Source organism: Tamandua tetradactyla, chromosome 12 (genome assembly GCF_023851605.1).
Source record: "Tamandua tetradactyla isolate mTamTet1 chromosome 12, mTamTet1.pri, whole genome shotgun sequence".
In the NCBI taxonomy this organism is placed as follows: Eukaryota; Metazoa; Chordata; class Mammalia; order Pilosa; family Myrmecophagidae; genus Tamandua; species Tamandua tetradactyla.
The window spans coordinates 8,542,160-8,567,977 of NC_135338.1; the positions used below are offsets into that span (position 1 = coordinate 8,542,160).

Consider the following 25,818-nt stretch of genomic DNA (forward strand, 5'->3'; position numbering starts at 1 on the left):
AGTTTGTACATTCTGTATCTCTCTAAAAAGTCTTAAATGTTACATATTTAATATTATTTAAGTAAGAATTATGTATTCAGTTATGTTAATATTTTATCAGTGAATCTTTTATTTAGTTTGATGTACAAAGCCATGTTGTCTTTCTTTGTTTTGATGATGTTTCTTTTTAGTCATGCATATTATAAGTCAGAAGCAAAAAAGATTTGACAGTAAATATCTGGAATTTACAAACAAGAGTTAGGTGGAAAGTGATTATTAAAGACCCAGTTCAGGGTCTCAGTTGGTAATACAAGGAATGTTGAGTCTGGTCATGAAACTATCTTCCTGCAGTTTGAATCAAGGGAAGAAGCCCTGTTTTAGTATTTCTGCAAAGAAGGTGTTTAAAGAAATCGAACATTCTTCAGTTTGCTTCTTCATATTTATGTCGGTTAAATTAGGGCAATGGAAGCAGTTTGTTGGAGTTTTCATATAGTCAACATGTCTGCGTGAGCATTGAGGATGGTTCTTGAGGCAACGGTATATTTTATTTTGCTTACTTGTTTTTAGGTGTGATTTGTTGATAGGCGAAATTCTCGTTACAGTGAGCTTACTATTACAAATTACTTTGTTTTAAATAAACTTTGTTAAAGTGGACTAGTGTAAGAAATTTATTCCCTGACTGCCAAATCTTTTAAGCTTCTGGCTCACACACAGTTCTGTCCAGTTTCTAGCAAGGGAAGGTAAATGCTTTGAATCTAAGAGAGGAAAGAAGGAAGTTATACATAAACTCTTCTCTCAAGACCTTGAATATTTGTGTTTGTGTTACATGTTTGTTTGTTGTTAAAAGGTAATGGCTAGGTGATCATATGGCAAAAATTGCAGTAATGAAATTCAGCTATACCTCAACTTCTTTCTTTCTTTTTAAAGTCTAGCTAGGAAATGAACTGGCTGATCAATTTCATTATAGAAAGTAACTAGGAAAAGGCACCTGTATTAGGTTTTTGGTTTTGTAAAATTAATTTTATTTAGGTCAGTAACTGTTACTTTTGGCCATTCACTAGGACTTAAACCTAGCTTTATTATTTGTAACACTTCTTTGTATTGAGATTATTTTAAAACCAGGATAGTGATAATAATGTGTTTCTTTCCTCTGTTGTAGGGTTATTCCCATTGTGTTGATGTTTATATAAAGCAGTGCCAGGAGGTAATACTTTATTGGATTTTATTTTATTTTATACTAATTTGTGATTTGAAAACCGTGTATTTACTGTGTAAAATGCCTCTGCTCTTTAGGGTGCTTTCTTGAGAAATGATATATTTGAAGATGCAGCAGTACTCTGTCAACGGGTGAACAAACAAGTGGGAGATATCTTTAGTAATCCAGAAACAGTACTGGCTAAACTTATTCAAAATGTATTTGAAATCAGATTGCAGGTAATTTTACAAATTTTTTTTTTTTTTTTAACATGGGCAGACACTGGGAATCGAACCCTGGTCCTCTGGCATGGCAGGCAAGCATTCTTGCCTGCTGAGCCACCGTGGCCCGCCCCAGGTAATTTTAAATAGTGACAAATTAATAATTCTTAAGGCAATGTGTTTATTTTCTATAATTTAAAAGTTTTTGAAAATTTAGTTTTACTTATTAGTAACCATAGGAATAGTAATCTACTCACTCAGTTAAGGGAAAAAGTATGCCTATATCATGTTATGAAATGTACTATTGTTTTGCCAAAGAAAATTCTCTATTCATTAAGTGGCATGTACTTGAAATTTGTGTAGTGTAATAGTAGTAATAAATTGTAGTAGGACATTCTCAGGTTTTGTTTTTTGATCCTCACCATGACCAAGAGATGGCATTTGTGAAATTGAACAAGAATTACAAATGGGAGTGTATAGAGTTTTTTTGTAATTAAGTACTAACATGAGAAGAAAAAAGGCAGGAATTTAACTTTCTACCTTGACTCTCGTGACACTGTACTTCAAGGCAGCATTTCCTAAACTTTTTGTTTATCACTGGATTGCACAGCATAAAATTTGTTTTTTAAACAAAGTTCAGGACTTTTAATAACTTTTAAAGCTACTAATATAATATGTACTGTGATTCTCCAGAAGTGGGATGTAATATATATTATCTCCTAAGTTTACTGACCATGGAACCCTATTTTAGAGTAATGCCTATGTATGTTAACCAGACCACAGTTTTGGAAATGCTATTCTAATGAATTGACTTAGTTGGTAAAGCCTTAGGTTTTGTTGGTGTACATCTTGAAACAGGATAGGCTGGTTTCAAAAGAAAAGGTCTTTCTGTATTCTTAATACTTTTCCCAAGACTCATAATAGATCTTCTGTAGTTAATGTGAGAAGCAGAAAGATAAAAAACTGCTTTCTTGTTTTTTATGATTGGTGTTTTTTCTGTGCATTGCCATTTTCATTGGGCTTTAGTCAGAACAGATCAAGAATGTGGAGGAATTTTAGGGAAAAAATACCTTGAAGTTATGGAATTTAATTTTTAATAGAGAGTGTTGATTTTTCTTTCTTTTAGGGTTTTGTGAAAGACCAATTAGAAGAATATAGAAAGTCTGATGCAGAACAATATCTCAGAAATCTCTATGATCTGTTTACAAGGTATATTTTTATTCGTTAAAATATTATAATAGGTCTCATATAGTCTTTTTGTAATAGGAAATGGGGATGTATTCAGGTATTTTGAATAACAGTTTATCGGATAGCAATATACCTTTTAGCATTAAAAGATGTTTGGCTGCATAAACTGGTATTGTACAAGAACAGTATAAATTTACGTGAACTAGGTATTATCCTTCATAGAAATGGAGTACTTTAATGAAACATAAAACCTTATTCATTTTTTTAAACTAAGACTTGAAAATCTTGTTTATGATTTTAATTGTAAGCTAGTTTACTAAATTTTTTTCTAAGAAGTAGTATTATTTATCTGCAGTTAAAACTTTAGAAATTATGAAAAAAGTGACAAATTCTTAACAAATGTCAATTTCTGCCTTATGTCTGGTGTGAGAATTTGTCTTGTGTGTTTGTAAATGGCATTGTTACTCTTAGAGATGATCTGTCAGAAGCTTTTTGGAGTTTTTGGTTTTTTCCCCTTGGCTTTTCTTAACCATATTGCTGTTCTTCAGTAACATCACTTTCATCGTTTGGGGACAAGGGTTTTCAAAAGTAACCATAATCAGGAAGTCCATCTTAACAACAGCACTTTTGTGACCTTGTCTTCAACATTTGGAAATAGGATATTAGAGGAAAGTCCACTTGGACAAAAAGCAAAAGAGAATGAAAAGAGAGTAAACCTTTTAGTACTCTGACTTGGGTACCATTGAAGCATACTTGGAGCCATTCTGTCATTTTGCCATTTCTAAACTGGTTGATTGCCTCCCAGTTTCTTCTCCTATGTTATCTTTCAGAGTTTAAGGCAGAGCTCAAACGCAGTGTTGTTTGTAATATTCCATTTTACCTTATATATAACCCTATAGAATTGCTCTCTACATCGTAAGTACTCTCCCAGAGTTAAAAAATGATGGTTTAACGGAAGTCTTTAAAGTCACATTGTAAAAATATATATTCCTTAGTATTGTTACTATACCTAAAATATACATTAATCTTTTTCCCCCCTTTTCCATGAAAAGAACCACCAATCTTTCCAGCAAGTTGATGGAGTTTAACTTAGGTACTGATAAACAGACTTTCTTGTCTAAGCTTATCAAATCCATTTTCATTTCCTATTTGGAGAACTATATTGAGGTGGAGACTGGTTATTTGAAAAGCAGAAGTGCTCTGATCCTCCAGCGCTATTATGATTCAAAAAACCATCAAAAGAGATCCATTGGCACAGGAGGGTGAGTGTTTGTTGTTTAATATTGTAGTTAAAACTAAAGATATTAGGAATGTTATTATTTTGGACAGATTTGTCCAATATTGATTGTATTAGATTATAATATAAAGAACTCTTTTAACTCAGGTTGTTCACACCATTGGTCAAATCCTGTCTCTTGAACCACATGTTGAAATGACCTAACATAATGTGATTAAAATGTAAAGCAGAATATCAGAATTATAAAGAGTTTCTTAGTTTTTTCTTTCACCTTTTTTCAGATTGAGTAAATCGTTCCAGGTTATTGACAAGGAAGAACATCATTTTGTTGTTGCACATGTGAAATGTAAATAGTTCACAGTTTGGGTACCCTAAATTAATGAGCTTTTTAGTTACTTGAGCGTGGAGTTATTGTTAATACCTTTAAGCCTCTGGTTATTCACATACTAGAAGAAAATGATTTTCTGTAAGGATTGGTAGCACTTCAGTCACCCAGATGTCAACTCTCTGGAGCCCAGTTGATTCCAGGAGGCAAAATGACTTCTGTGGAGCCATGCTATTAAAGTCTCGAGTCCACACATAGACCCAAAGCAGTGTCTTGTTCCCCATTCGTCATATATTGAATAATGATTGGAAAGGTTACAATTAGGGGTAGGAGGTAGCATCTGAAAGGCAGTAGCAAGGAAGGAAAGAGAAAACTAAAGAAAAATCATAAGAATTTTTTTAAGTAGTTCACAGTAGTCCTGTATATTACAGGAATGAAAAAATTCTAAAGTTATAAAGAAACCACTATGCTGATCACATTTATCACGTTGAAAATGACCCTCAACTAAACTGTTTTAAGATGTACAGTTTGTTTAAATGATTAAATATATTTGTAAATAGTTAAAATTTTATTTTTAGATACCTTAGAAATGCTGCTAATATATTTTAACAGAATAGCATGCTAAACAGACCTCTTTGGCTAAAGTTCTTATACAAGGACCTCTTATAAACAAACAACAAAACGGTAAATCCATGGGGAAGTTCAAGAATTCTATACTAGATACACAGAAATTGCTTCAGCTTTTCAGAAGAAACACTGGGAATGATCAGATTATAAAATCCATGAAGGTAAGATCTGGCAAAACCAGATCATGTAGTACCAGGGAAACCTCAAATTAACACTGACCACAGTCTCCATGAAACAGCTCAGCACAATAGGGGAAGATTTACTAAAGCTTTATTTTTGAACAGGACCATTTGGTTACTTGGAATATTAATTTATTTGAAATTACTAACTTCCTGAAGAAGCTAGACAAATAGGGAGTTTCTGATTATGAAGTCAGAACTGTAGAACTGAAAGGATTTAGAGATTACTCACTCCAAGTTTACTCATTTTCCAGATGAAAAGTCTTCTGTTCAGAGATGTAGACTTGCTGCATTTCACAGAACTAGTTTTTAGAATTAGAACTTAGGTGTTTGGCCCATTTTTCTTTCTTGTTGTATACAAATACTTGCAGGTGAAATCTGTTTAAAGTGTTCTTTTTCATTTGCCTGTATGATGTGTCCAGTATTCAAGATTTGAAAGAGAGAATTAGACAACGTACCAACTTACCACTGGGGCCAAGTATCGATACTCATGGGGAAACTTTCCTATCCCAAGAAGTGGTGGTTAATCTTTTACAAGAAACCAAACAAGCCTTTGAAAGATGTCATAGGGTAAGAGTGATTGTAAATTTATTTTATTTATATACGGTTATGTATTTTAAGTTACCTTGTTTAAACCAAATCAATTTTAAATTGAAATTAAGTGAGATATGAAAGGGAGGGTTAGGCCTTTCCTATAAAGAAATGGAGAATCAGGGAGAGAAAGATGTTTTAAGAGCATGGCCATCAAAGGGAAATAGTGAAGAATCAACTCCATTAAAGTTTAGAATTTCCCTACAACAAACTCATTTTAAACAAAGTAAACAGATAAGTCACAGCCCACAAGAAGGAATTTGTAACCAGTATTAGGAGCAGGAAATTATGTCAAACAATAATGACTAATAATTTTATAACACATACCATGTTCTAAGAACTATTCTAAGAATTTCACCTATATATTAACTCATTTTAATCATCATAATCACTTTGTGAGGTCATTATTAGTCCTGTTTTATAGATGAGATATATAGCTTCTAAGTAATGAAATAGACAATTGAGGCTGTCTTAATTTTTAATTTATATGGTTTATATTATTTATATTGAGGTGTAGTAAAACTGTATAAATAGACATATTAAATACATTTATATAAATCATAAGACAAATCAAAGGATACACATGAGTAACAGAAAAGAAAATGTAAATTATCAGTAAGATAGTAGTGAGGGAATTGAAACTTAAAATAGGGAAATACCATCTCATTCTCATTAGGTTGGCAAAAATTAAGTCTGGTGGTTCCAAATGTTGGTAAGAGCGCGGAGCAACAAGAATCCTCACACACTGCCAGTAGGGAGTGAAAATCAGCAGTTACTTTGGCAGTAACATAGAGAAACTCCTATTATGCATTGTGACATGTCTAACATCCATATCAGCATTATTTGTCATGGTGAGAAGTTAGAAGCAAATGAAATGTCTACCAAAGAGAGAATTGATGAATGAACTGGGATTGGTCGTATCCTAGAAAACAAAAAAATTTAAATGAGTGAACAAGAGTCATGTATCAATGTGAATAAATCTTGGAAATATGAAGTTGAATGAAAAGAGCAAGATGGGAAAAAGATATATTCAGTATACTTCTATATAAAGTTTTAAAAAGTAAAACAGTACTGTATATTTTGTTAGGATGTTTACAAAGCATGTAAGTATAAAGACAAGCCTGGAAGTGTTAAACAAATTCAGGATTGTGATTGCATTAAGGGAGGGATAACCAAGGGACTTTAACCATAAGATTATATTCCCACCCCCCACCCCACCTCCGCACCCCACAAAGCAAAAGTCCGAAGCACATGAGGAAAAATGTTAAGCTCTGACACATCTGGGTAGATGATGGGTATCTTTGGTATAGTAATTCCTATACTTTTCTGACCTGGAAATATATTACAGTATTTCTAGAGTCTCAGATCCTTGAAAATTAAGCGGTCAGCATTTTAATTTATTGATCAAATCTTGGCAATTAGCTCTAAATCATGACCTGTCTGGAAAATTACAAGATTGAAATTCAGTTCAGAGCAATCCGATCAACAAACATTATTGTGTATTTACTTTGCACCAGCCACTGTAAGGATATAAATACGAAAAATACAGGTACATTACTTTTGATTGATATGGTGAAAGGAGATAGACATGTAAAGAATTAGTACCAAATAGGTGTACACTGCTGGGATCAAAGATAAGCAACTGACTGTCTGGCTAAGAAATTAGAGCAGCATATTTATTGGAAAAGGTAAGTAGAATGTCATCAAGAACATGATCCTGGAAGGATGTTTCAGGTAGAGAAAACAGCACATGTACAAAAAAAACGTACAAAGATCCACCGTGCAGTCTGAAATGCTTGAAATATGGGTGTATGTAAGGAGAGTAGTAGGGGAGGAAGCTGAAAAGATAGACATAAACTCTGTATATTTTGCTTACCCTTACAGGTGATGACAGAAGATGTAAAGGATATTAAAAGAGACAGTATAATGATCAGATTAGTTGATTTTTTCCTTTTTAAAAATATATTGAGGGCGGGCCGCCGTGGCTTAGCGGGCAAAGTGCTTGCCTGCCATGCCGGAGGACCTCGGTTCGATTCCCGGCCCCAGCCCATGTAAAAAACAAACAAACAAACAAAATACAATAAAACAAGAAAATGTTTAAAGATGTTTCCCTTTCTTCCTCCCTTCCTTCCTTCCTTCTCTCTGTCTTTCCTTCCCTTCCTCCCTCTCTCTTTAAAAAAAAAAAAAATATATTGAAATATTTTTGCATTCAATTAATTGCTTATATTTAAACTATAAAATTTGATAACTTGATAAATTAGGGTACTTTTATGATGCTATCAATACAGTCAAAATACTGAACATATCCATCACCCTCCAAAATTTCCTTGTACTCTTTTGAAATCCCTCTTTCCCCCTTTCCCACTTCCATTGTCAGGTAATCACTGATTTGCAGTCATATAGATTGGTAACATTTTCTAGAATTTTATATAAGTGGGATCATACATTAAGTATGTTTTTACGATTTTTAGTCTGGCTTCTTTGACTCAAAGTATAATTATTTTGAGATTCATTCATGTTGTGTATGTAAATAATTTGTTCCTTTTATTGATGAGTGGTATTTATTGTAGGGAAAAGCCACAGTTTGTTTATGCATTTAACTATTGGTGGACATTTAGATTGGTTCTAGAGTTTGGCTGTTACAAAGATTCTGTGAACATTGATGTACATGTCTTTGTATGGATCTGTGCTTTCAGTTTTCTTTAGTAAATACTTAGGATTGATATGACTGGGTTATATGATAAACAATTGTTTAACTTTTTAAGACACTACCAAACTAAAATAGTTTTTCCATTTTCCATTCTCATCAGCAGTATTCACGTTTCAGGTGCTCCTATGTAGATCCCATAGGATTTTCAATATAGATTATCATGTTGCCTGCCAATAAAGACAGTTTTACTTATTCTGTTCTAGTGTAGATGTCTTTTATTTTAGCCTCTTCCTTTGTTGCACTGGTTAGAATCTTCAGTATAGTGTTGACTAGAAGTGGAGAGAGCATAAACCTGGCATTATTCTTGTTCTTAGGGGTAAAGTACTCGGTCTTTCATCATTAAGTATGATGCTAACTGTAGATTTTTCATAGAAGATCCTTATTGGATTGAGAAAATTCTTATGGTCCTAGTTCACTCATTTTTTTTGGATATTGGATTTTGTCAGTGCTTTCTTTTTATTGTTATTATGATGAATTAACATTGATTCTTCAAACATTAACCTTGCATTCCTTAGATTAAACCCCACTTGGTCATGTATTATCCTATTTATAATTTGTTGGATTAGGTTTGCTAACATTTTAAGGATTTTTGCCTCTGTGTTCATGAAGGATTTTAGTCTATAATTTTCTCTTCTTGTAAATCTTGTCTGGTTTTGGTATCAGGGTAACGTTGGCCTCATAGAATGAGTTGGGAAGTATTCTCTTCTGTTTTCTTAAGAGTCTGTGTACAATTGCTATAATTTTCTCCTTAAATATGTGGTAGAATTCACAGTGAAATTATTTGGGTTTGTTGTTTTCTTTGTGATGGTTTTTAATTACAGATTTAACTTCTTTAATATAACTAGGGCTGTTTAGATTCTACTTCCTTTAAAGTGAGCTTTCATGCAAGTTTGTATCTTTTAAAGGATTTCTACATTTCATATAAGTAGTTGAATATATTGGCATTAAGTTGTTCATAGTATTTTCTTACTATCGTTTTAATACCTATAGACTCTGTAGTGTTGTCACCTCATTCATTTCTGATGTCAATAATTTGTCTTCTCTCTTTTTTACTGATTAATCTGGCTAGAGGTCTATCCATTTTATTGATATTTCCACAGAACTAGCTTTTAGTTTCGTTGATTCTTTTTTCCCTCTTTTGTTTTTTCTGTTTTGTATTTCACTGATTTCCATTCTTTATTATTTCCGTTCTTCTGCTTAATAGGGTTTCATTGGCTTTCTTTTTCTAGTTTTTTAAGGTAGAAATTGGGGTCGTTAACTTGAGACCTTTCTTCTTCTGATATAAACATTTAGTCCTATAAATTTTGCTCTAAATATCGCTTTAGCTGCACCCCCCCAAATTTTGATATGTTGTATCTTATTTTCATCCTTCTAATTTTTTTTCATTTCCCATTTGATATTACTTGGCCCGAGTATGATTTATAAATATATTATTTCATTTCCAGATATTTGAGGATTTTTCAGACATCTTTCTGTTACAGATTTAAAATTTGATTCCATTGTGATCAGATAACGCACTTTTTTCCTTGTGTGTCTCCTTCCATATATGTATTTATAAATCTGTACATACAGAGGCAGATATTGATAATATATATCAAAAGAAATTCTGTTCGCCACACTTTTTGATTTTTGGGGGTTGCATGGACCAGGAATCAGTAACATGCATCTATTATGTGAATCCTTTTTAAATATATTGAGACTTGTTTTTGTTTTTTTTTGCCCAAATGTAGTATATTTTGGTAAATATTCTGTGTGCACTTGAAAAGAATGTGTATTCTGATGTTGTTAGGTGGAGTATTCTGTAAATGTCAGGTCCAATTAATTGATAGTATTGTTCAGATTTTCTGTATCCTTACTGATTTTTCTGTCTACCTATTCTTTTGGTTTTGCATAGATGTATGGATGTGATCAGGAGGGTAAGATGGAAATTTTTTTTTTATGCCTTTTGAAGAAAATGAGAACATCAGTGACCAAAGAAGGGAGATGAAGATTGGGGTAGAGAGACTAATGAGGGGTAAAGATTGAGGCAGTTATCAGAAGACCAGGAGGAGAGTTAAGTAACACCAAATTAGTGTTTATAATTAGTAGGGATTTAAAGTGAGTTTGTGTTATGGACTTCATCCACTCTTAGCATTATACATCAGATAATACCCTGAGGGGGTCATAAGTGGAGACTACAAATAGGTTCAACAAAGGCAGAAATCAAAATTTATGTCATTGAAAAGCATATTTAAGAAGTTGAAAATAACTTTCTAACTTTTTAAAAGTGTGTGTTGGTTTGCTAATGCTGCTGGAATGCAATATACTAGGAATGGAATGGCTTATAAAAAGGTAATTTACCAAGTTCCAAGTTTACAGTTCTAAGGCCATAAAAATGACCAACGTAAAGCATCCAGTGAAAGATACCTTGACTCAAGAAAGGCCAATGACTGTCATGTGGGAAGGCACATGGCTGGCATTTTCTGGTCCTTGGTCCCAGTTCCATTGCTTCTAGCTTCTGATGCCAGTGATTTCCTCTCTAAGTGTCTGTTGGGCCTTCACTTAGCTCCTCTGGGACACAACTCTGGATTCTGGCTTGCTTAGCATCTCATGGGAAGGCACGGATGTCTGCTGGGCTCTGCATCACCAAACACTCACGTCTAGGTGTTTGCTTTCTCTGTTGGCACTCCAGGCATCTCCAAATGTCTGTGTCTTTGTTGACTCTGAAGCAGCTGTTCTTCAAGCATCTGCATCTGAGGTTTCTCCAAAATGTTCCCCTTTAAAAGACTCCATTAAACTTATTAAGACCCACCTGGAATAGGTGGAGTCACATTGCTATCTAATCAAAAGGCCACACCCAAAATTTTGAGTGGGTCAGTCTCTATGGAAACAATGTAATCAGAAGTTTCTATCCTATAACATTGAATCAGGATTAAAGGACATGGCTTTTCTGGGGTACACAACACTTTCAAACCAGCATGTAGCTGGTAGTGATTCTTTTACTGAGTAGCTAGTTTATCAGCAGTAATGGCATGAAAACATTTCTTATGTGATTATATGTACCAAACATTGCTAAAAACACTTTACATGCATTTTCATATTTTATTCTCACCTCAACTCTAAGAGGTAAGTTCTGTTAATATTATTCACGTATTGTAGGTGAAGGAACTTAGACTTGATGGGGTTAAATAATATATCAAATGTCCCTCAGTCAGAAAGTGATGAAGCTGGGATTTGATCCTCTTGTATTTTATAGTACCTCTGTTACTAATTTCTCAAACCCAGCTCCTGATAAACTAAAGCATCTTTTTTGTTCTGAATTTTGCTGGGCCAGCCCTTGCTCAGTAGCTTTCAAATCTGTTTGACCATAATCCACAATAAGAAACATTTACAAAGCAGCCCAGTATTATATGTGTGTATTTGGATGTGCTTATATAGTGTGTGTATATATATTGGATGAAACTATATTTACCTTTACTGTATATTATACTTTATTTTCTATTGGTTTTCTCTTCTTTTTCTTTCATGTCACAATCCATTAACAAGTTGTAGTACAATTTTGAAAAACATCTAATCTAAGCATTTTAACTATGTATATGAGAGATGTTTTGTTTTGATACCTAAAATGCTATAACTTATTCCAAATTGATTGCTAAAAAAAAAAAGGCCTTTTTAAAAGGTACACTTGAGGAGTGATGCATTTGTTTTGTGTTTTTAAAGCTCTCTGATCCTTCTGATTTACCAAGGAATGCCTTTAGAATTTTTACCATTCTTGTGGAATTTTTATGTATTGAGCATATTGATTATGCTTTGGAAACAGGACTTGCTGGTAAGTATATTTATGTTATACTTTGTATTAAATTCCTTTTATCCTGCTTGGTTCACCTATAGGCATAATGTTCTATATATAGCTATAGAGAATTCAGTTCACTAATAAATAGTGCTTTTTGAGCTGTAATGCAAGGATTTGCTAGGTATGAAAAATTGTACTAAAAGATACAATTCCCTCAATGTTTACATTCAGCAGAACAGGGTAGGCTACATAAGTTACTACAATGTATGGCGGAATGTATTATAATTCTGTAGGTCATAAAATGTTAAGGGAGCAGAAATGAAGGCAAGAGTAATTCTGGTTGGGAGAATTAAGTTGTAAGGTTTAGTAAGGAAAAGGAAAATATTAAATATGTCTAGAAAGGAATGGGCTCATTTAAAATTTTCTTTTGTTTTTGGTCTTTTGGGCTATGACCTCTCACCTGAGTTCCACTCTCATTAGTCTAATTGCTCACTTGACCTCTTTACCTATATGTTCGGTACACATCTCAAATTTAACATATCCAAAATAAAATTCTTTATCTTCCCCCTAAATCTGTTCTGCTCCCTTCCTTCCCTGTGTCATTTAAAGGCATTACCGTCTATCAGTTGCTCAAGCTCAAAACCCATGAGTTACCTTAATTCTTAGTCTCCATCATCCTTGGTAACCAGTCCATCAGTAAATCCTGTCAGTAAACCTCCAAACATAACTTGAGTTCATCTTTTCTTCATCTCACTGATGCCACACTACTTTAAACATTGTCTTCTTTCTCCACTCCTGACTGATCTCCCTGTGTCCATTCTTGCTTCCTGAAATTACTGACTCCATACAACAACTAGTTTATCACTCCCTTTATTATCAGTCTGTAATCTAGCCTCTTATGTATTCATGCTCATCTCATGTTACCTTTCCCTTAAGGCCCCAGGCACTCTGGCCTTCATTTTTTGTCCTCGCTCAAATTCTTTGTGCTCACTCAGTTTCTTTGTGCTTCGTATTTCCCTATCCCAAACTCGTTCCCCTCAGCTCCTAAACATAGCTGATATTTCCGTTTTTTTTTTTTTTTTTTTTGAGGGAGGAAGGGAAGGAAAGACAGAGAAGGAAGGAAGGATAGAAGGAAGGAAGGGAGGAAGAAAGGGAAACATCTTTAAACATTTTCTTGTTTTATTATATTTTGTTTGTTTGTTTGTTTTTTACATGGGCTGGGGCCGGGAATCGAACCGAGGTCCTCCGGCATAGCAGGCAAGCACTCTTGCCCGCTGAGCCACCGCGGCCCGCCCCGATATTTCCGTTTTTTAATCTCAACTCAGATACCAGCTTCTCAGCGAGGTCTTTGCTGACCACCCTAGCTAAAGTAGCCCTCCTGTCCAAGCCCATTGTCACTGAATTAACTTTTTTGTAGCACTTATCACAGTGTGAAACTTTTATCAGTAATTGCCCATACTCACCAGAATTTATTCATTCAGTAAGTATTTATTAAGTGCCTACTCTGCACCCATAGAGTTATATTATTTTGGAAGAGAGTGACATTAAGTAAATGAATGGAAAGTGCAGTGAAGAACAATAAATCTGAATAAGGGGGGAGAGAGTGGAAATAGGGATGTGGGGTAGGAGTTCAAGGCAGAGGGCTTTTTAAGAAAGGTTGGTCAGGGAAGTCCTCTCTGAGACTCACAAGCCAGAAATCTGAATAAAGTGTGGGAGTAAATTGAATATTTAGGGAAAGAGTAGAGAGAATAACATGTAAACTCATGAAGAGAGGAATCTTTTCTGTCTTAGACTCTAGCACTTAGAGAGCACATAGTAGATGCTCAGAAAATCTTTGTTGACCATGTATATAACATCATGAGGTATTTTTTTATTTTTTTTGCATGGGCAAACACTGGGAATCGAACCCAGTTCTCTGGCGTGGCAGGCAATAAGGTTTTAAACATTGAAGCAAAATTGTCTGCAAGTCAGTCATCTTGGTTCAACTGTGGTTTATCCTTACCTAGTTTTTTTCCACATAGTTGTTCTCATGATGTAGATAGTTATTTGTATCCTGCTTTTAAAAAAAAAAAAATGAAAAAAAACTAAACAACTGTAGTAGATCCTTAACATCAAGAATTTCAAAATACATTTGCCATTTGCAAATGATCTGATCATGCATAACTTGGTGATTTGGACTGGAATAGTACTCACCTCAAAGATGTTACGGAGATAATGAATAGAATAGTGACTAACATGAATGTGGATCTGTGTGGTATGAGGGATTTCTTATTAGTGGAAACCTAGTATCTTCATTTAGCAACATTCTCAATTTTAAAGGGCTTAGGAGATTTCCTTGTAGAATGGAAAGTCATAAGCATTTTTCAGGCAGCCATTTAGTTAGTACCCATCTTGGATCTTTTCAGATTTTCGGTAATATAAATAATGCTGTAATGAACATTATAGAGCTCAAGGTATTATCCTTATTTTGAATTATTCCCTTTGCATGCAATCCCCGAAATAAATTACCAGGTCAAAGTATGTTACCCATTTTTTGCTTTTAATTTTGATACATATAAATTTTTTCTTAGTTATTTTCCCCTGTCACATGACTACTAGCATGTATGTGTGTGTACCAGTTTTTCTGCACATCATTGATATCCTCTAAAAACCTTAATAATTTGGTGGTTATGAAATTTTCATTTCTTTTGTTAATAGCAAGGAATAGTATTTTTTGCACATATATTGAGTTTACGTTTTTCTTTTGTAAGTTCATTTGCAATGGAGCCTTTAGCTTTCTTACCAATTGGCAATTTTGTCTTTTGTTGGGGGAAAAAACACCTTTGTTTAGAATTTTTAAAACTTTTCAAAAATTATCCTATAAAGGAACTATATTAAACTTTTATTTTCTCATTTGCTATGCGTATTTTTCCTAGTCTCTTATGTCTTGTAATTTTGACTGGAAACATAAGCATCTTGAACAGTTAGTCTTTTGCAAAAAGGAAGAAACTGAAATCCAGAAAGGTCAGCTGAAAGGCCAGAATATGGAGTGACTTGAATGCCATTTTGAAAATCGCAAATTCTATAGGTAATGAGGAGACTGAGTATATTTGAGTAAAGAGTAGAGAATATGGTGAGTAAAATGTTTAAGGCAAAGTTTAGGCACATTACTATGGCAAAAGTATATATGAGATAAAAGGTAAAGAGACTTAAAGAAAGAAGACCAATAAGAAAATGATTTTCACAGCGGTATTGAAACCTGGTTATAAGAATAACGGTAGGAGTGTACTTATGGTTCATGTGATGGTTCATGTACCAGAGAATGGGAAAGGAGGAGGAGAAGATAAGTCCATCTTGGTCCATGCCATTAGTCTTTATTATTTGATAAATCATGAAAACTGAGTAGTTGGTGAAAATTTGGGTTTAAAAATAACATTGAGTGTATTTTTATTAAGCTATTAAGCTTAATTTTCCTCTTCTATAACAAAGTATCTTTGCTAATTTATTAAAACAGCATAACAGCAGTATTTTTATTCATGTTATATGCATAAAACCACATCCTTTTTTGCTGTTGCAAGGTGGATTTCTTCCAATATGATTCTAGCATATATTTATCTTCCAATTTTAGGAATTCCTTCTTCAGATTCTAGAAATGCAAATCTCTATTTTTTGGATGTTGTGCAACAGGCCAATACTATTTTTCATCTTTTTGACAAGCAGTTTAATGATCACCTTATGCCACTAATAAGGTTAGTCAAATTGTCTAGTTTTCATTTGTATTTAAGTGAATATTATAAGACTTATACTATCTTTTTGTTAATGTATGAAAGTAATGCATGTTCATAAAAATTCAGACTGTTCAGGAGGGTATGAAATAACCGAAGTTCTTTTCCTTCTTCCTTGCCATTTCCCCTTTCTGCTATATTTATGTTAGTGTATTTGGAAAGACTGAATCAGTTGTAAACCTAAATCTGATGTGAAAGAGACTTCTAGTTCAGTGAAACTAAGCACATTTGATAGTCTTAAAAAGATCCAACAGTCACAGTTTACGTGGACCTATTTGTTACAGTATAAAGACATGACAAAAGTATCATGAGATTAATAGAACTGATTTTGATAGGGCACAAAGTCTTCATTTATATCTTCATAAGGATTTATATGAGCTTCAAATGCTAAGATTAAATAAGGTAGTGCATATATGAACATGCTTTAAAAATTGTATTTTTAATAAATACAGAGGAAAATATTCATATAAAAGATAAAATTCTAGACATTTGTTATAAATATGTCAAGAAATTATCAAAAGATACTCAAAGAACACTCATAATCCCAGAATCACTTTTAAAAGGAAATCTTTGAGGGTGCACGGGTAGTTCATTGGTTAGAATGCCTGCCTTCCTTGCGGGAGACCTGGGTTCAATTCCCAGACCATGCAGCGAAAAAAAAGGGAATCTTTGAGAATTTGCTTTTTAAAGAGCAGTTGTGCCACATTATAAAGAATTCACATAACTATTGGGGTTCCATATCCCTAATATTTTGAGTGTCTTTGACATTTAGGTAGCATTCAGAAGGTAAGTATGATTATCTTTTTTTTTTTTTACTATATCTGGATTGAACAGTGTTGATACTTTGTGACTTCTCTTACTATTTATTATACTAGACATTTACTTATAAAAGAAACCAAATCCAAATTTTCAAAACAGATGTTTGTTATTCTTAAGGGATGTCTCCTCAAAGATGAGAATAACAAAGCTAAATCTTCCTCTCCTCTTTTAATGTTAATTGTTCTTGGTGTGACCAAATAATGAATTGGGCACAGTGAATACTAAGTAATTAGCTTACTGTTTATGCGCTTCTTAGATTTGGTAGCAAATTGAAATAATGTGTATTTGTGTAAGTGTATATAACATACAGTACTCATGTGTATCTGGAAAACTTTTGGAAATTACAAGATTGTTAATAATGTGCTTTTTTTTCTCCCTTTATTCAATAGCTCTTCTCCCAAGTTATCTGAATGCCTTCAGAAGAAAAAAGAAATAATTGAACAAATGGAGATGAAACTAGATACTGGTATTGATAGGCAAGTTGCTGGTTTTATTTTTTTCTCTTGTATTTTTTTTTTCAATTGTGTAAGAATATTATCTTAGCAGCATTAAAGTAATTTTTAAAGAAGAAAATTTTATCTTAACTCCGCCATCATGTGGTGTAACATCTTACATATCATTTTCATTCCTGGTGTGTTTAGATATACTCTTAAACCATATTCTGTTGAAAACCTCTTTTGTAAGCCTCACTGCACACAGACACTCTCACACACTCCAGACTTGTTAAAATGACATGTAACTAGAGGATTTCATTTTTATTTAGAATCTTCAGTTTTGAGTATGAAGTGCTTTAAATGAATAATAATGTTAATTCTCTAAAAATAATCTGGGTGTACAAACTTACATTCAAAAAAAAAATTGTAATGCTTATTGTAGAAATTACCTGTGTTGTAGTATAGAGCAACTCTTTTTGAGATGGTAGCCAGCAACACACTCACGTGTTTGTGTTTATTGATGATGATAACAGCTACCATTTATCACACACTTGCTATGTGTCAGGTACATTTGTACAACGTTCATCTATATTATTTCATGCATTACATAGGAATTGCAATTTCCGTTTTGCAGTTGAGGAAATAGAGGCTTAAAGGAATTAAGTAATTTGCTCAACAACACACAGCTAATGGCTAGTAAAACTTGGACTCTGTAACTTTAAAGCCCAATGCTACTAAGGTTTTTAAAGTATTATTTGGTATAATTCTGTTCCTCTCTCTTCTACTCAAGGAATCATATTTGAATGTAAGTTAGTGTGTTTGCTGTTTTAAGGATAACCTCGAATCCTTTCTGATTTATGAAAAAGTAAAAATTTTTACTTTATTGATAGTAATAAATTGCTTACAACTCACCTCCCATCTGATCTTGGCACTAAAAGTGAGAACTGTGGAGTATGTGATAATAAGGGAAAGAAAAATAAAACTAGAAATTAATAGTGTTACAGCATTAGTCAGTCAAATTAGTTTCCTTGAAGAATTATATGCTCAGAAGAATCCTAAAAAGTGGTCTCTCTTTTTGTTTTCAGCCAGGTACCACATAAGATTACACACAGATAGAACCTCATTTAAATCATTGTGATTAAAATGTATGCATATACATCATGCATATATCTGCATTTAATACATTATAATCACTGCTAAGAAGTATGTATTTTATTAACGTAAATCCTTTATATTAACAACTTAAGTCCATTTCTTTTTATTTTGCCTCAAAATACCTGAAAATCATTTTCTGAGTGATGGAGTGTTGGATACATTAAGCTTCCAAAAATATATTAGATATATAATTCCTAGTTTTCTTTTTCTTAAATTAGGTAATTTTTTATAAATTAGTTTTTTTTTTTATCTTTCCTTATAAGCCTCCAAGTCTTTGCATTAGTTACTACATTGAAGGCACACTCGTCTCTTGAGCTTTCTTGAATGTAATTCTCCCATATCCATGTACTATGGGGCCAAAAGGTGGGCTTGCTATTCACTTGCATCCCAGAGCTGTTATTCATCTGTTAATATACCAGAAACCCACTGGCCTCTGAAGCTCTCGTAATCTGGTACACCATCCTCTTCCCTTTTTTATTGCTGTTGCCTGTCAGTTTATGTCAGTCTCTTATATTCTCATTTTTGTTTGTCTCTAGATAGCTACTAGCAATTTCTTCTTTGACCCACTGGTTGTTTAAGAATGTGTTATATAATATCTATGTATTTGTGAAACTTCTCGTTCTTTGGTGGTTATTGATATCCAGCTTCATTCATTGTGATCAGAGAAAGTGCTTTGAATAATTTCAGTGTTTTTTAATTCATAAAGACCTGTTTTGTGCCCCAGCATATGGTCTATCCTGGAGAATGTTCCATGAGCACTAGAGAAGAATGTATATCCTGGTGTTGTGGGGTGTAATGACCTATATATGTTTGTTAGGTCTAATTCATTTATCAAGTTGTTTAACTTCTCTGTTTCCTTGTTGCTGTTCTGTCTGGGTGTTCTATCTGTAGAAGAGACTGGTGTATTGAAGTTTCCTACTCTTATTGTTGAAACATCTATCGCTTCATTCAGTTTTGCCAGTGTCTGTCTCGTGTACATTCAAACTCCTTGATTGGGAGCATGAACATTTATGATTGTTATTTCTTCTTGGTAAATTGTCCCTTTTTTAAATATATAGTGTCCTTCTTTGTCTCTTATGATGTATTTACATTTAACATCTATTTGTCTGATATTAGTATAGCTACTCCTGCTTTCTTTCGGTTGCAACTTGTGTGGAACATCTTTTTCCATCCTTTCACTTTCAGTGTGTTTGTATCCTTGTGTCTAAGATGAGTCTCTTGTAAGCAGCATAGCTAGATTATATTTCTTTTTTTTTTTTTTTCTCACATGGGCAGGCACTGGGAAACGAACCCGGGTCCTCTGGCATTGCAGGCAAGCATTCCTGCCTGCTGAGCCACCATGACCCGCCCTAGATTATATTTCTTAATCTCTTCTGCTAATCTCTGTCTTTTAATTGGTAAATATAATCCGTTAGTATTCAAAGTGATTACTGAAAAGGCGTTTCTTCAATCCACCATCTTATCTTTTGGATTTTGTCAGATCTGTATATTCTTTTCCCTGTTTCTCTTTGTATTCTTTAAGTTACCCTTTATGCTTTAATTCTGTGTTCTTTTCCAGACCTCCCTGTCCTGTCCTTTTTTTTCAGCTGGCAGAACTCCCTTTAGTATTTCTTGTAGGGCTGTCTTTTGTTTACAGGTTCTTTCAGGATTTGTTTGTCTGTAAAAATTTTAATCTCTCCCTCAGTTTTGAAGGACAATTTGGCTGGGTACAGAATTCTTGGCTGGAAGTCTTTCTCATTCAGAATTCTAAATATATCGTACCACTCCCCTCTCGCCTCCATAGTGCCAGTTGAGTAGTCTGAACTCAGTCTTAGGTGTTTTCCCTTGTATGTAGTAGATTGTTTTCCTCTTGCTGTTTTCAGGATTTTCTGCTTCTCCAACATTTGACAGATTGATTTGTATGTTTTTTGGGGAAGGCCTATTTGGAGTTATTCTATTTGAAGTTCATTGAGCTTCTTTGACTTGCATGTTTATGTCCTTTATAAGGGTTGGGAGGTTTTCCCCTATTATATCCTCAACTCCTCTTCCTAGCCCTTTATTCTTCTCATCTCCTTCTGGGACACCAGTGATTCCTGTATTTGTGCACTTTGTTTTGTTCATCATTTCTCTGAGATCCAATTCAACTTTTTCCATCTTTTTTGGCGTTTGCTGTTTTGAGTGTTCGAAATTTAGTTGTCCTGTCCTCTAGTTCCCTTATTCTTTCTTCTGCCTCTTCACATTTGCTGTTGTATGTCTCTAGTATGTTTTGTGCTTGGTCTCTTGCATCTTTAATCTCTTTGATATCTGCTGTTTTTCTATTTATTCTTTCAAATTACTCTTTATGTTCTTCTAGTGGCTTCTTGATCTCCTTTATGTCATTAGCCATCTGATTTATTTTGTTAGTAGTTACATGAACATCTCTGATTAGTTGTTCCAATGTCTGTCTCCTCTCTAATGTTTTAATTTGATCGTTAGGTTGGGCTATATCTGTCTGCACCGTGATGTTTAGTGATCTTCTGCTGTCTTTGTGGCATGTAAATACCTTGATTGGTTTAATATCTGGAAGTTGATTTCCTTCAGTAGTCTCAAGCCTTGTATTTGCAGGATGGATGTGAAGCAGGATGCAGTATGTGGGGTAGGGCACAACAGTGTAGTAATACATTGCAGCACAGTTATAGATGCAAGTTTGGAAATGTTTTCCTGGTGCCTGTGAGCGTGGGTGCCCAGTGGTGGTGAAGGATGTGGCTGTGCAGGTGCACAGTTCTGAGGGGCAGGGCCTGGTGTTTGCTGGTCTAGGGTGCAGGGCCTTTTGTGTGCATGCACAGAGCTAGGGCGGCGGGTTGGTATTGGGCCTGCATGGGCTGCGGGCAGAGGTGGCCCGACCCTGCAAGTCGTTGCTTTCCCAGAGCTGGGGGTGGGGTCTGTGTGGATGTGCAGATCTGAGAGTGCTGTAAACTGATGTACACGGATGCAGAGCTCAGGGAGGGCAGGGTGGGGCTGTACAACTGTATGCGCTAGGGATGGGTATAACCTGGTAATGGAGGTAAGCAATCACAGTCTTTATGTCCTGGCAACTGACTGCAATGGGTAGGGACTGGGAGGGTAGGGCTCAGGAGAGGCTGGGCGAGACTCTGCTTGCACAGGAAAGGTGGGTTGGGCTGGGGCAAGCATGTGAGTGCTTAGGGTGGGGTTGTGGGGCGGGTATACACCAGAGGGATTAGCAGAGGTGGAGGCACTTGGAGCACAGGGAGGGGGGCAGGTAATAGGGTTCAGGTGCATGGGGTATGGGGTAAGTTGAGGGTTGCTGGTCTGCGCTCATGAGGATAGCATGTTCAATAAACACAGCTTGGCTTACTTCCTAGTTCCTGTCTCCCCATTAGTGCACTCCTGAGGGCTTCGGGATTCTGCTTTAGGCTGTTTGCACCAGCCAGATGGTCTCTGGTTCCCTGCATCTCGGTTCCTCAGCTTTTGCAGCATGGTGCAGAAAACTCTCCCAGGTCAATTACACCCTGGAATCGCCATCTCAGTTGCCCTCCTGTCCCTTCTCAAGCTGTTCCTTGGACCAGTGTTGAATTCGATCTATCCTATTCTGCCATCTTCCCAGAACTCTTGTCAGTCCCTTCTATTTATTGAGAATATGACAACTTGGCTCACAGTCTTTCTTTTAATCTTAACTCTTAGGCTATTCTTAATTCCATATGAGTGGACTCACTCATTTACTTTTCCCTACTTAACCCACTGTCATGCCCCACTGAACCTTGTTATCATTTATAACAAATGGCTTGACTCGGAATAATTCCACACTATTTCTACAACCTCCTATTCTTTCAACTTCTTAATTTTCCAAATAACTGTTCTCTGACCTCCTCAGGACCTCTTGCCCTTGATCTGTTCATTTTCTGCCAGTGTGTTATCTTTTTTTCCTGGCTTTACTTCCTTCATTATTTTTCTTAAGTCTTTTGGCCCATTTCTTGAATAACTTCCTCAAAAGTACCCTAAAATCTCCTTCCTTCAACCACAGCTGCCTTACAGATCATGAACTGTGGATCAGTGCCGTATCTTTTATTATAACTGGGTGGCTGATTGCTGTTGGGGAATATCAGAGAGCTCACGGATTACAAGCCTGTGCTGTCACTGGTCAGCTGTATCTTCAGTGCTACGTGTCTGTCTTCTTGTTTGTCTGTAGACATTGAGACCCGTGCTCCTCTCACCTTCTCTTCCAAAGCTTGTTCGTTCTTCTTAATGATCATTCTTCTTCTTTTCTTCTGAACTTCTTAACTATCTCTCTATATGTTTTTGCCTTTGAAAACCCTCAGTTGTTAAGGAAATGAGGTAGTGACAGGCATTTAGGATCTTCAGTATTGTCCTAAAGAAGGTACTGGGTAAATGAATCTTTGTTCTCTGTTTTGAGCTGGAAGTTGATAAAACCAAGAACTCTTTAATATCAGGAGTTAGAATTTACTTTTTTCCTAAGATTTAGGCCTTAACCAATGTTTTAAATCTAATTTAGCATGGATAATATTAAAATACATATATGATAAATGGATCAGATATGTTATGTTCTTAATTCTCTAGGACATTAAATTGTATGATTGGACAGATGAAGCATATCTTGGCTGCAGAACAAAAGAAGACAGATTTTAAACCAGAAGATGAAAACAATGTTTTGATTCAGTATACCAATGTAAGTAAAATGATTCGATTTGCTAGTAAGAATATTTGCTTTGTTAATGCTTTGGTTAACATTTTCATTGGTTTATCTTAGTATGCTCAAAGTGTTTTTTTTTCTTTTATACTTCGAGATTAGTGAAAAATAGCTTGTATTTTTTCTTTAGCTAAGCTGATATGTGTTTCTGTGTAATAAATATAGAAAAAATTTTACAGGCCTGTGTTAAAGTCTGTACTTATGTAAGAAAACAAGTAGAGAAGATTAAAAATTCCATGGATGGAAAGAATGTGGATACAGTTTTGATGGAACTTGGAGTACGTTTTCATCGACTTATTTATGAACATCTTCAACAATATTCCTATAGTTGTATGGGTGGCATGTTAGCAATTTGCGATGTAGCTGAATACAGGAAGTGTGCCAAAGACTTCAAGGTATGTTCACACAAATATCAGACTTGCACATAGGCTCAGGAACATTAAGTCAGAACATTAAAAAATCTGTATTGACATATGATTAGTGACATTTATAATTTTTCCTGACATTATAGTGAGATAAATCTAACATATCCATATGAAAAAGGTACTGTTTCAATCATATGTTCAGTATTACTGCATTTTTGCTTAGAAAAGGCCTTGTTGACTTCCATGGCTAATACTCTGTCTGCCACACATCAGGAAAATAATTTATCCTTTCTTCAAGTGTATCTCTCTGTTCATTTTCCTTAAGGTTTAGATTATTTAAGAAAAGTGCTATTTAATCATAACTAGTCCTAGTCCCTAAAAGTATAAAAATGATTGTTACTATTGAAGAAAACTGACAAAGACTATAGTGAACTTATGTAACTTCTGAAATCTTAGAGTTTAAAGCCTCAGGAGCTTTTAGAAATTCTAATCTACTGAACTACCTTTCTAATCTATTAAATTCTGAGTGACAGTATATAAGCAAAAAGTTATAAAACTGCAATTTATTTTGTTTCAATATTATTTTTTTCTTTCTCTCAATTCAGATTCCACTGGTATTACAACTTTTTGATACTTTGCATGCACTTTGCAATCTCCTGGTAGTTGCTCCAGATAACTTAAAGCAGGTCTGCTCAGGAGAACAACTTGCTAATCTGGACAAGAACATACTTCACTCCTTCGTACAACTTCGTGCTGACTATAGATCTGCCCGCCTTGCTCGACACTTCAGCTGAGGTTGAATTTACAAAGGAGATATATTGTAATTTGGTGGGCTTCAATTGATAGAAAGCACAGGAGATTCCTTATGACACAGCCAACATTTTATGGAATAATGACTATTTGAAAGAAAACAGCAGCCATACTTACCCTTGAGATTTATTTGAAATTTGGACACCAGTGGCTATATTTTACTCTTTCTCTTAAAGCTGAATTTTCATTCCATTCTTGAACTTACAAATTTTCAAATTCTGTGAAACTACATGTTACTGTTTTCATCCTGGAAAATGTTGGTGTCAGAAGGCAAATGAATGTTACCAGTGTTTTGTTCTTGTTCCTTAACATATTTCATTAGAATATTTCACCATCCCGTTTTACATTACTAATGGGTGAAATACAGCAAAACTGCATTTATTATTCTCCAATTTTTAATGACCTTTTCAGCACTGGTAATTGTTGTTCAAGTTATTTTATGTTTTCCTAAAGAACTTTTTGCCTCTTTCAAAAGGTTACAATTTCAGCATAATTTTCATAGGTGGATGATTGTTTTTTTTCTGAGGTGCAACAATGATACTATCCCAAGAAAAATGTTATAAACTAAACTAAAACAATGAAATATCTTATTAGGTAGTAGGGGTGATCAGAATATACCTGCTTTTTGGGTAAAACCTAAGAAAAGTTACTATTTCTTATTTGGTAAGTGGATTTTAAGCCAACCCTAGCAAATAAATAAAACAACCTTATTTTGTATTTCACTTAAGATAAGGTAGAAGACCTTAATTAAAGGACCATATTTATTCATTATTTTAATACTATAAGGGAAGTAAAAAGTTGAGGTATAGTTTAAGTGGTAAGTATAATGGTAAAAAATATTAACAATACTGAGCAACAATGCAATCCTTTAAATTTTGTATGTTAATGCTAAACTTGAATAAGATGGTATGACTAAACATGCAGGAGGTCTTCTATTTTAAGAGGAATTGGTATTGATAGATAACATACATTCTAAGTTTGGAGGTGAGCTTTGCAAGACTAGTTGCTTTTCATATTTATATTCTGTCATTGTCCTTTTTCAAGGCATTTCTGAGGTGATTTCTACTGGATGTGGTTAATTGAATTGGCTTAATATGGTGACAGAATAAATCACTTTTAAAATTTTTAACATTGAGTGGAAATTTAGTAAAGGCCATCAGTCTATAAATTCCATAAACTTGCTCTGTGCGAATGCATTCTAAACTATACAGTATTTCAACTTCCATTTCGTTCTTGTTCATAGCTTTCTAGAAGCAGGTAAACTTTAATGTTTAACCCATTCTTGGCAGTTTTTTAATGTAGTTCTTTTTTGGCCTAATCTTGAAAAACTGCTTGTCTCTCAGAATCTGTATCTGAATGGTCATCAGCTGTACCAAAATTTCCAGGTCCAGGACTAGCTATTTAAGTTACTCTTGACTTGAATTTTCTTCATTTACTGTTTAGCCCAGTGTTATCAAGGTAAGCAAGAGAAGTGAAGAATGTCAACTTTTGTCAAAGCATTCTAGGAAATCGTGGCAGCTTTAAAAGGCTGTAGTTTACTATTCCTTAGCCAAGAGAAAGACAGCACAGATTATGGATACTATAGAAAGTCATATGCTTATACTATTGCCATTGTAGAAAGCTCTGATGTAAATTCAGATTATACCTCTGTTACTTAAAGCCAACAATTTTAAGGCAGTAGTTTTACTGGCCATTTGAACTCTTTGTACACAGTGTCAATTTGTAAAAAAAGAAAAAAAGAAAAGAAAAAAAAACCTCAAATA

The 25,818-nt window shown here is 34.4% G+C and overlaps 1 protein-coding gene across 2 annotated transcripts in view; it reads left to right on the plus strand.

The window, feature by feature from the left end:
* EXOC5 (exocyst complex component 5) overlaps positions 1-25,184 on the plus strand; it is a 76,655-nt gene extending 51,471 nt beyond the window's left edge. For both annotated transcript variants that reach the window (XM_077122544.1, XM_077122543.1), the window contains exons 8-18: positions 1,139-1,183; positions 1,273-1,413; positions 2,522-2,604; positions 3,636-3,845; positions 5,374-5,521; positions 11,952-12,060; positions 15,632-15,752; positions 16,997-17,083; positions 22,751-22,859; positions 23,060-23,275; positions 23,851-25,184. In XM_077122544.1, the coding sequence (XP_076978659.1) occupies positions 1,139-1,183; positions 1,273-1,413; positions 2,522-2,604; positions 3,636-3,845; positions 5,374-5,521; positions 11,952-12,060; positions 15,632-15,752; positions 16,997-17,083; positions 22,751-22,859; positions 23,060-23,275; positions 23,851-24,039 (1,458 nt within the window). In that variant the 3' untranslated portion in view covers positions 24,040-25,184. The remainder of the gene's footprint in view (positions 1-1,138; positions 1,184-1,272; positions 1,414-2,521; positions 2,605-3,635; positions 3,846-5,373; positions 5,522-11,951; positions 12,061-15,631; positions 15,753-16,996; positions 17,084-22,750; positions 22,860-23,059; positions 23,276-23,850) is intronic.
* The last annotated feature ends 634 nt before the right edge of the window (positions 25,185-25,818 follow it).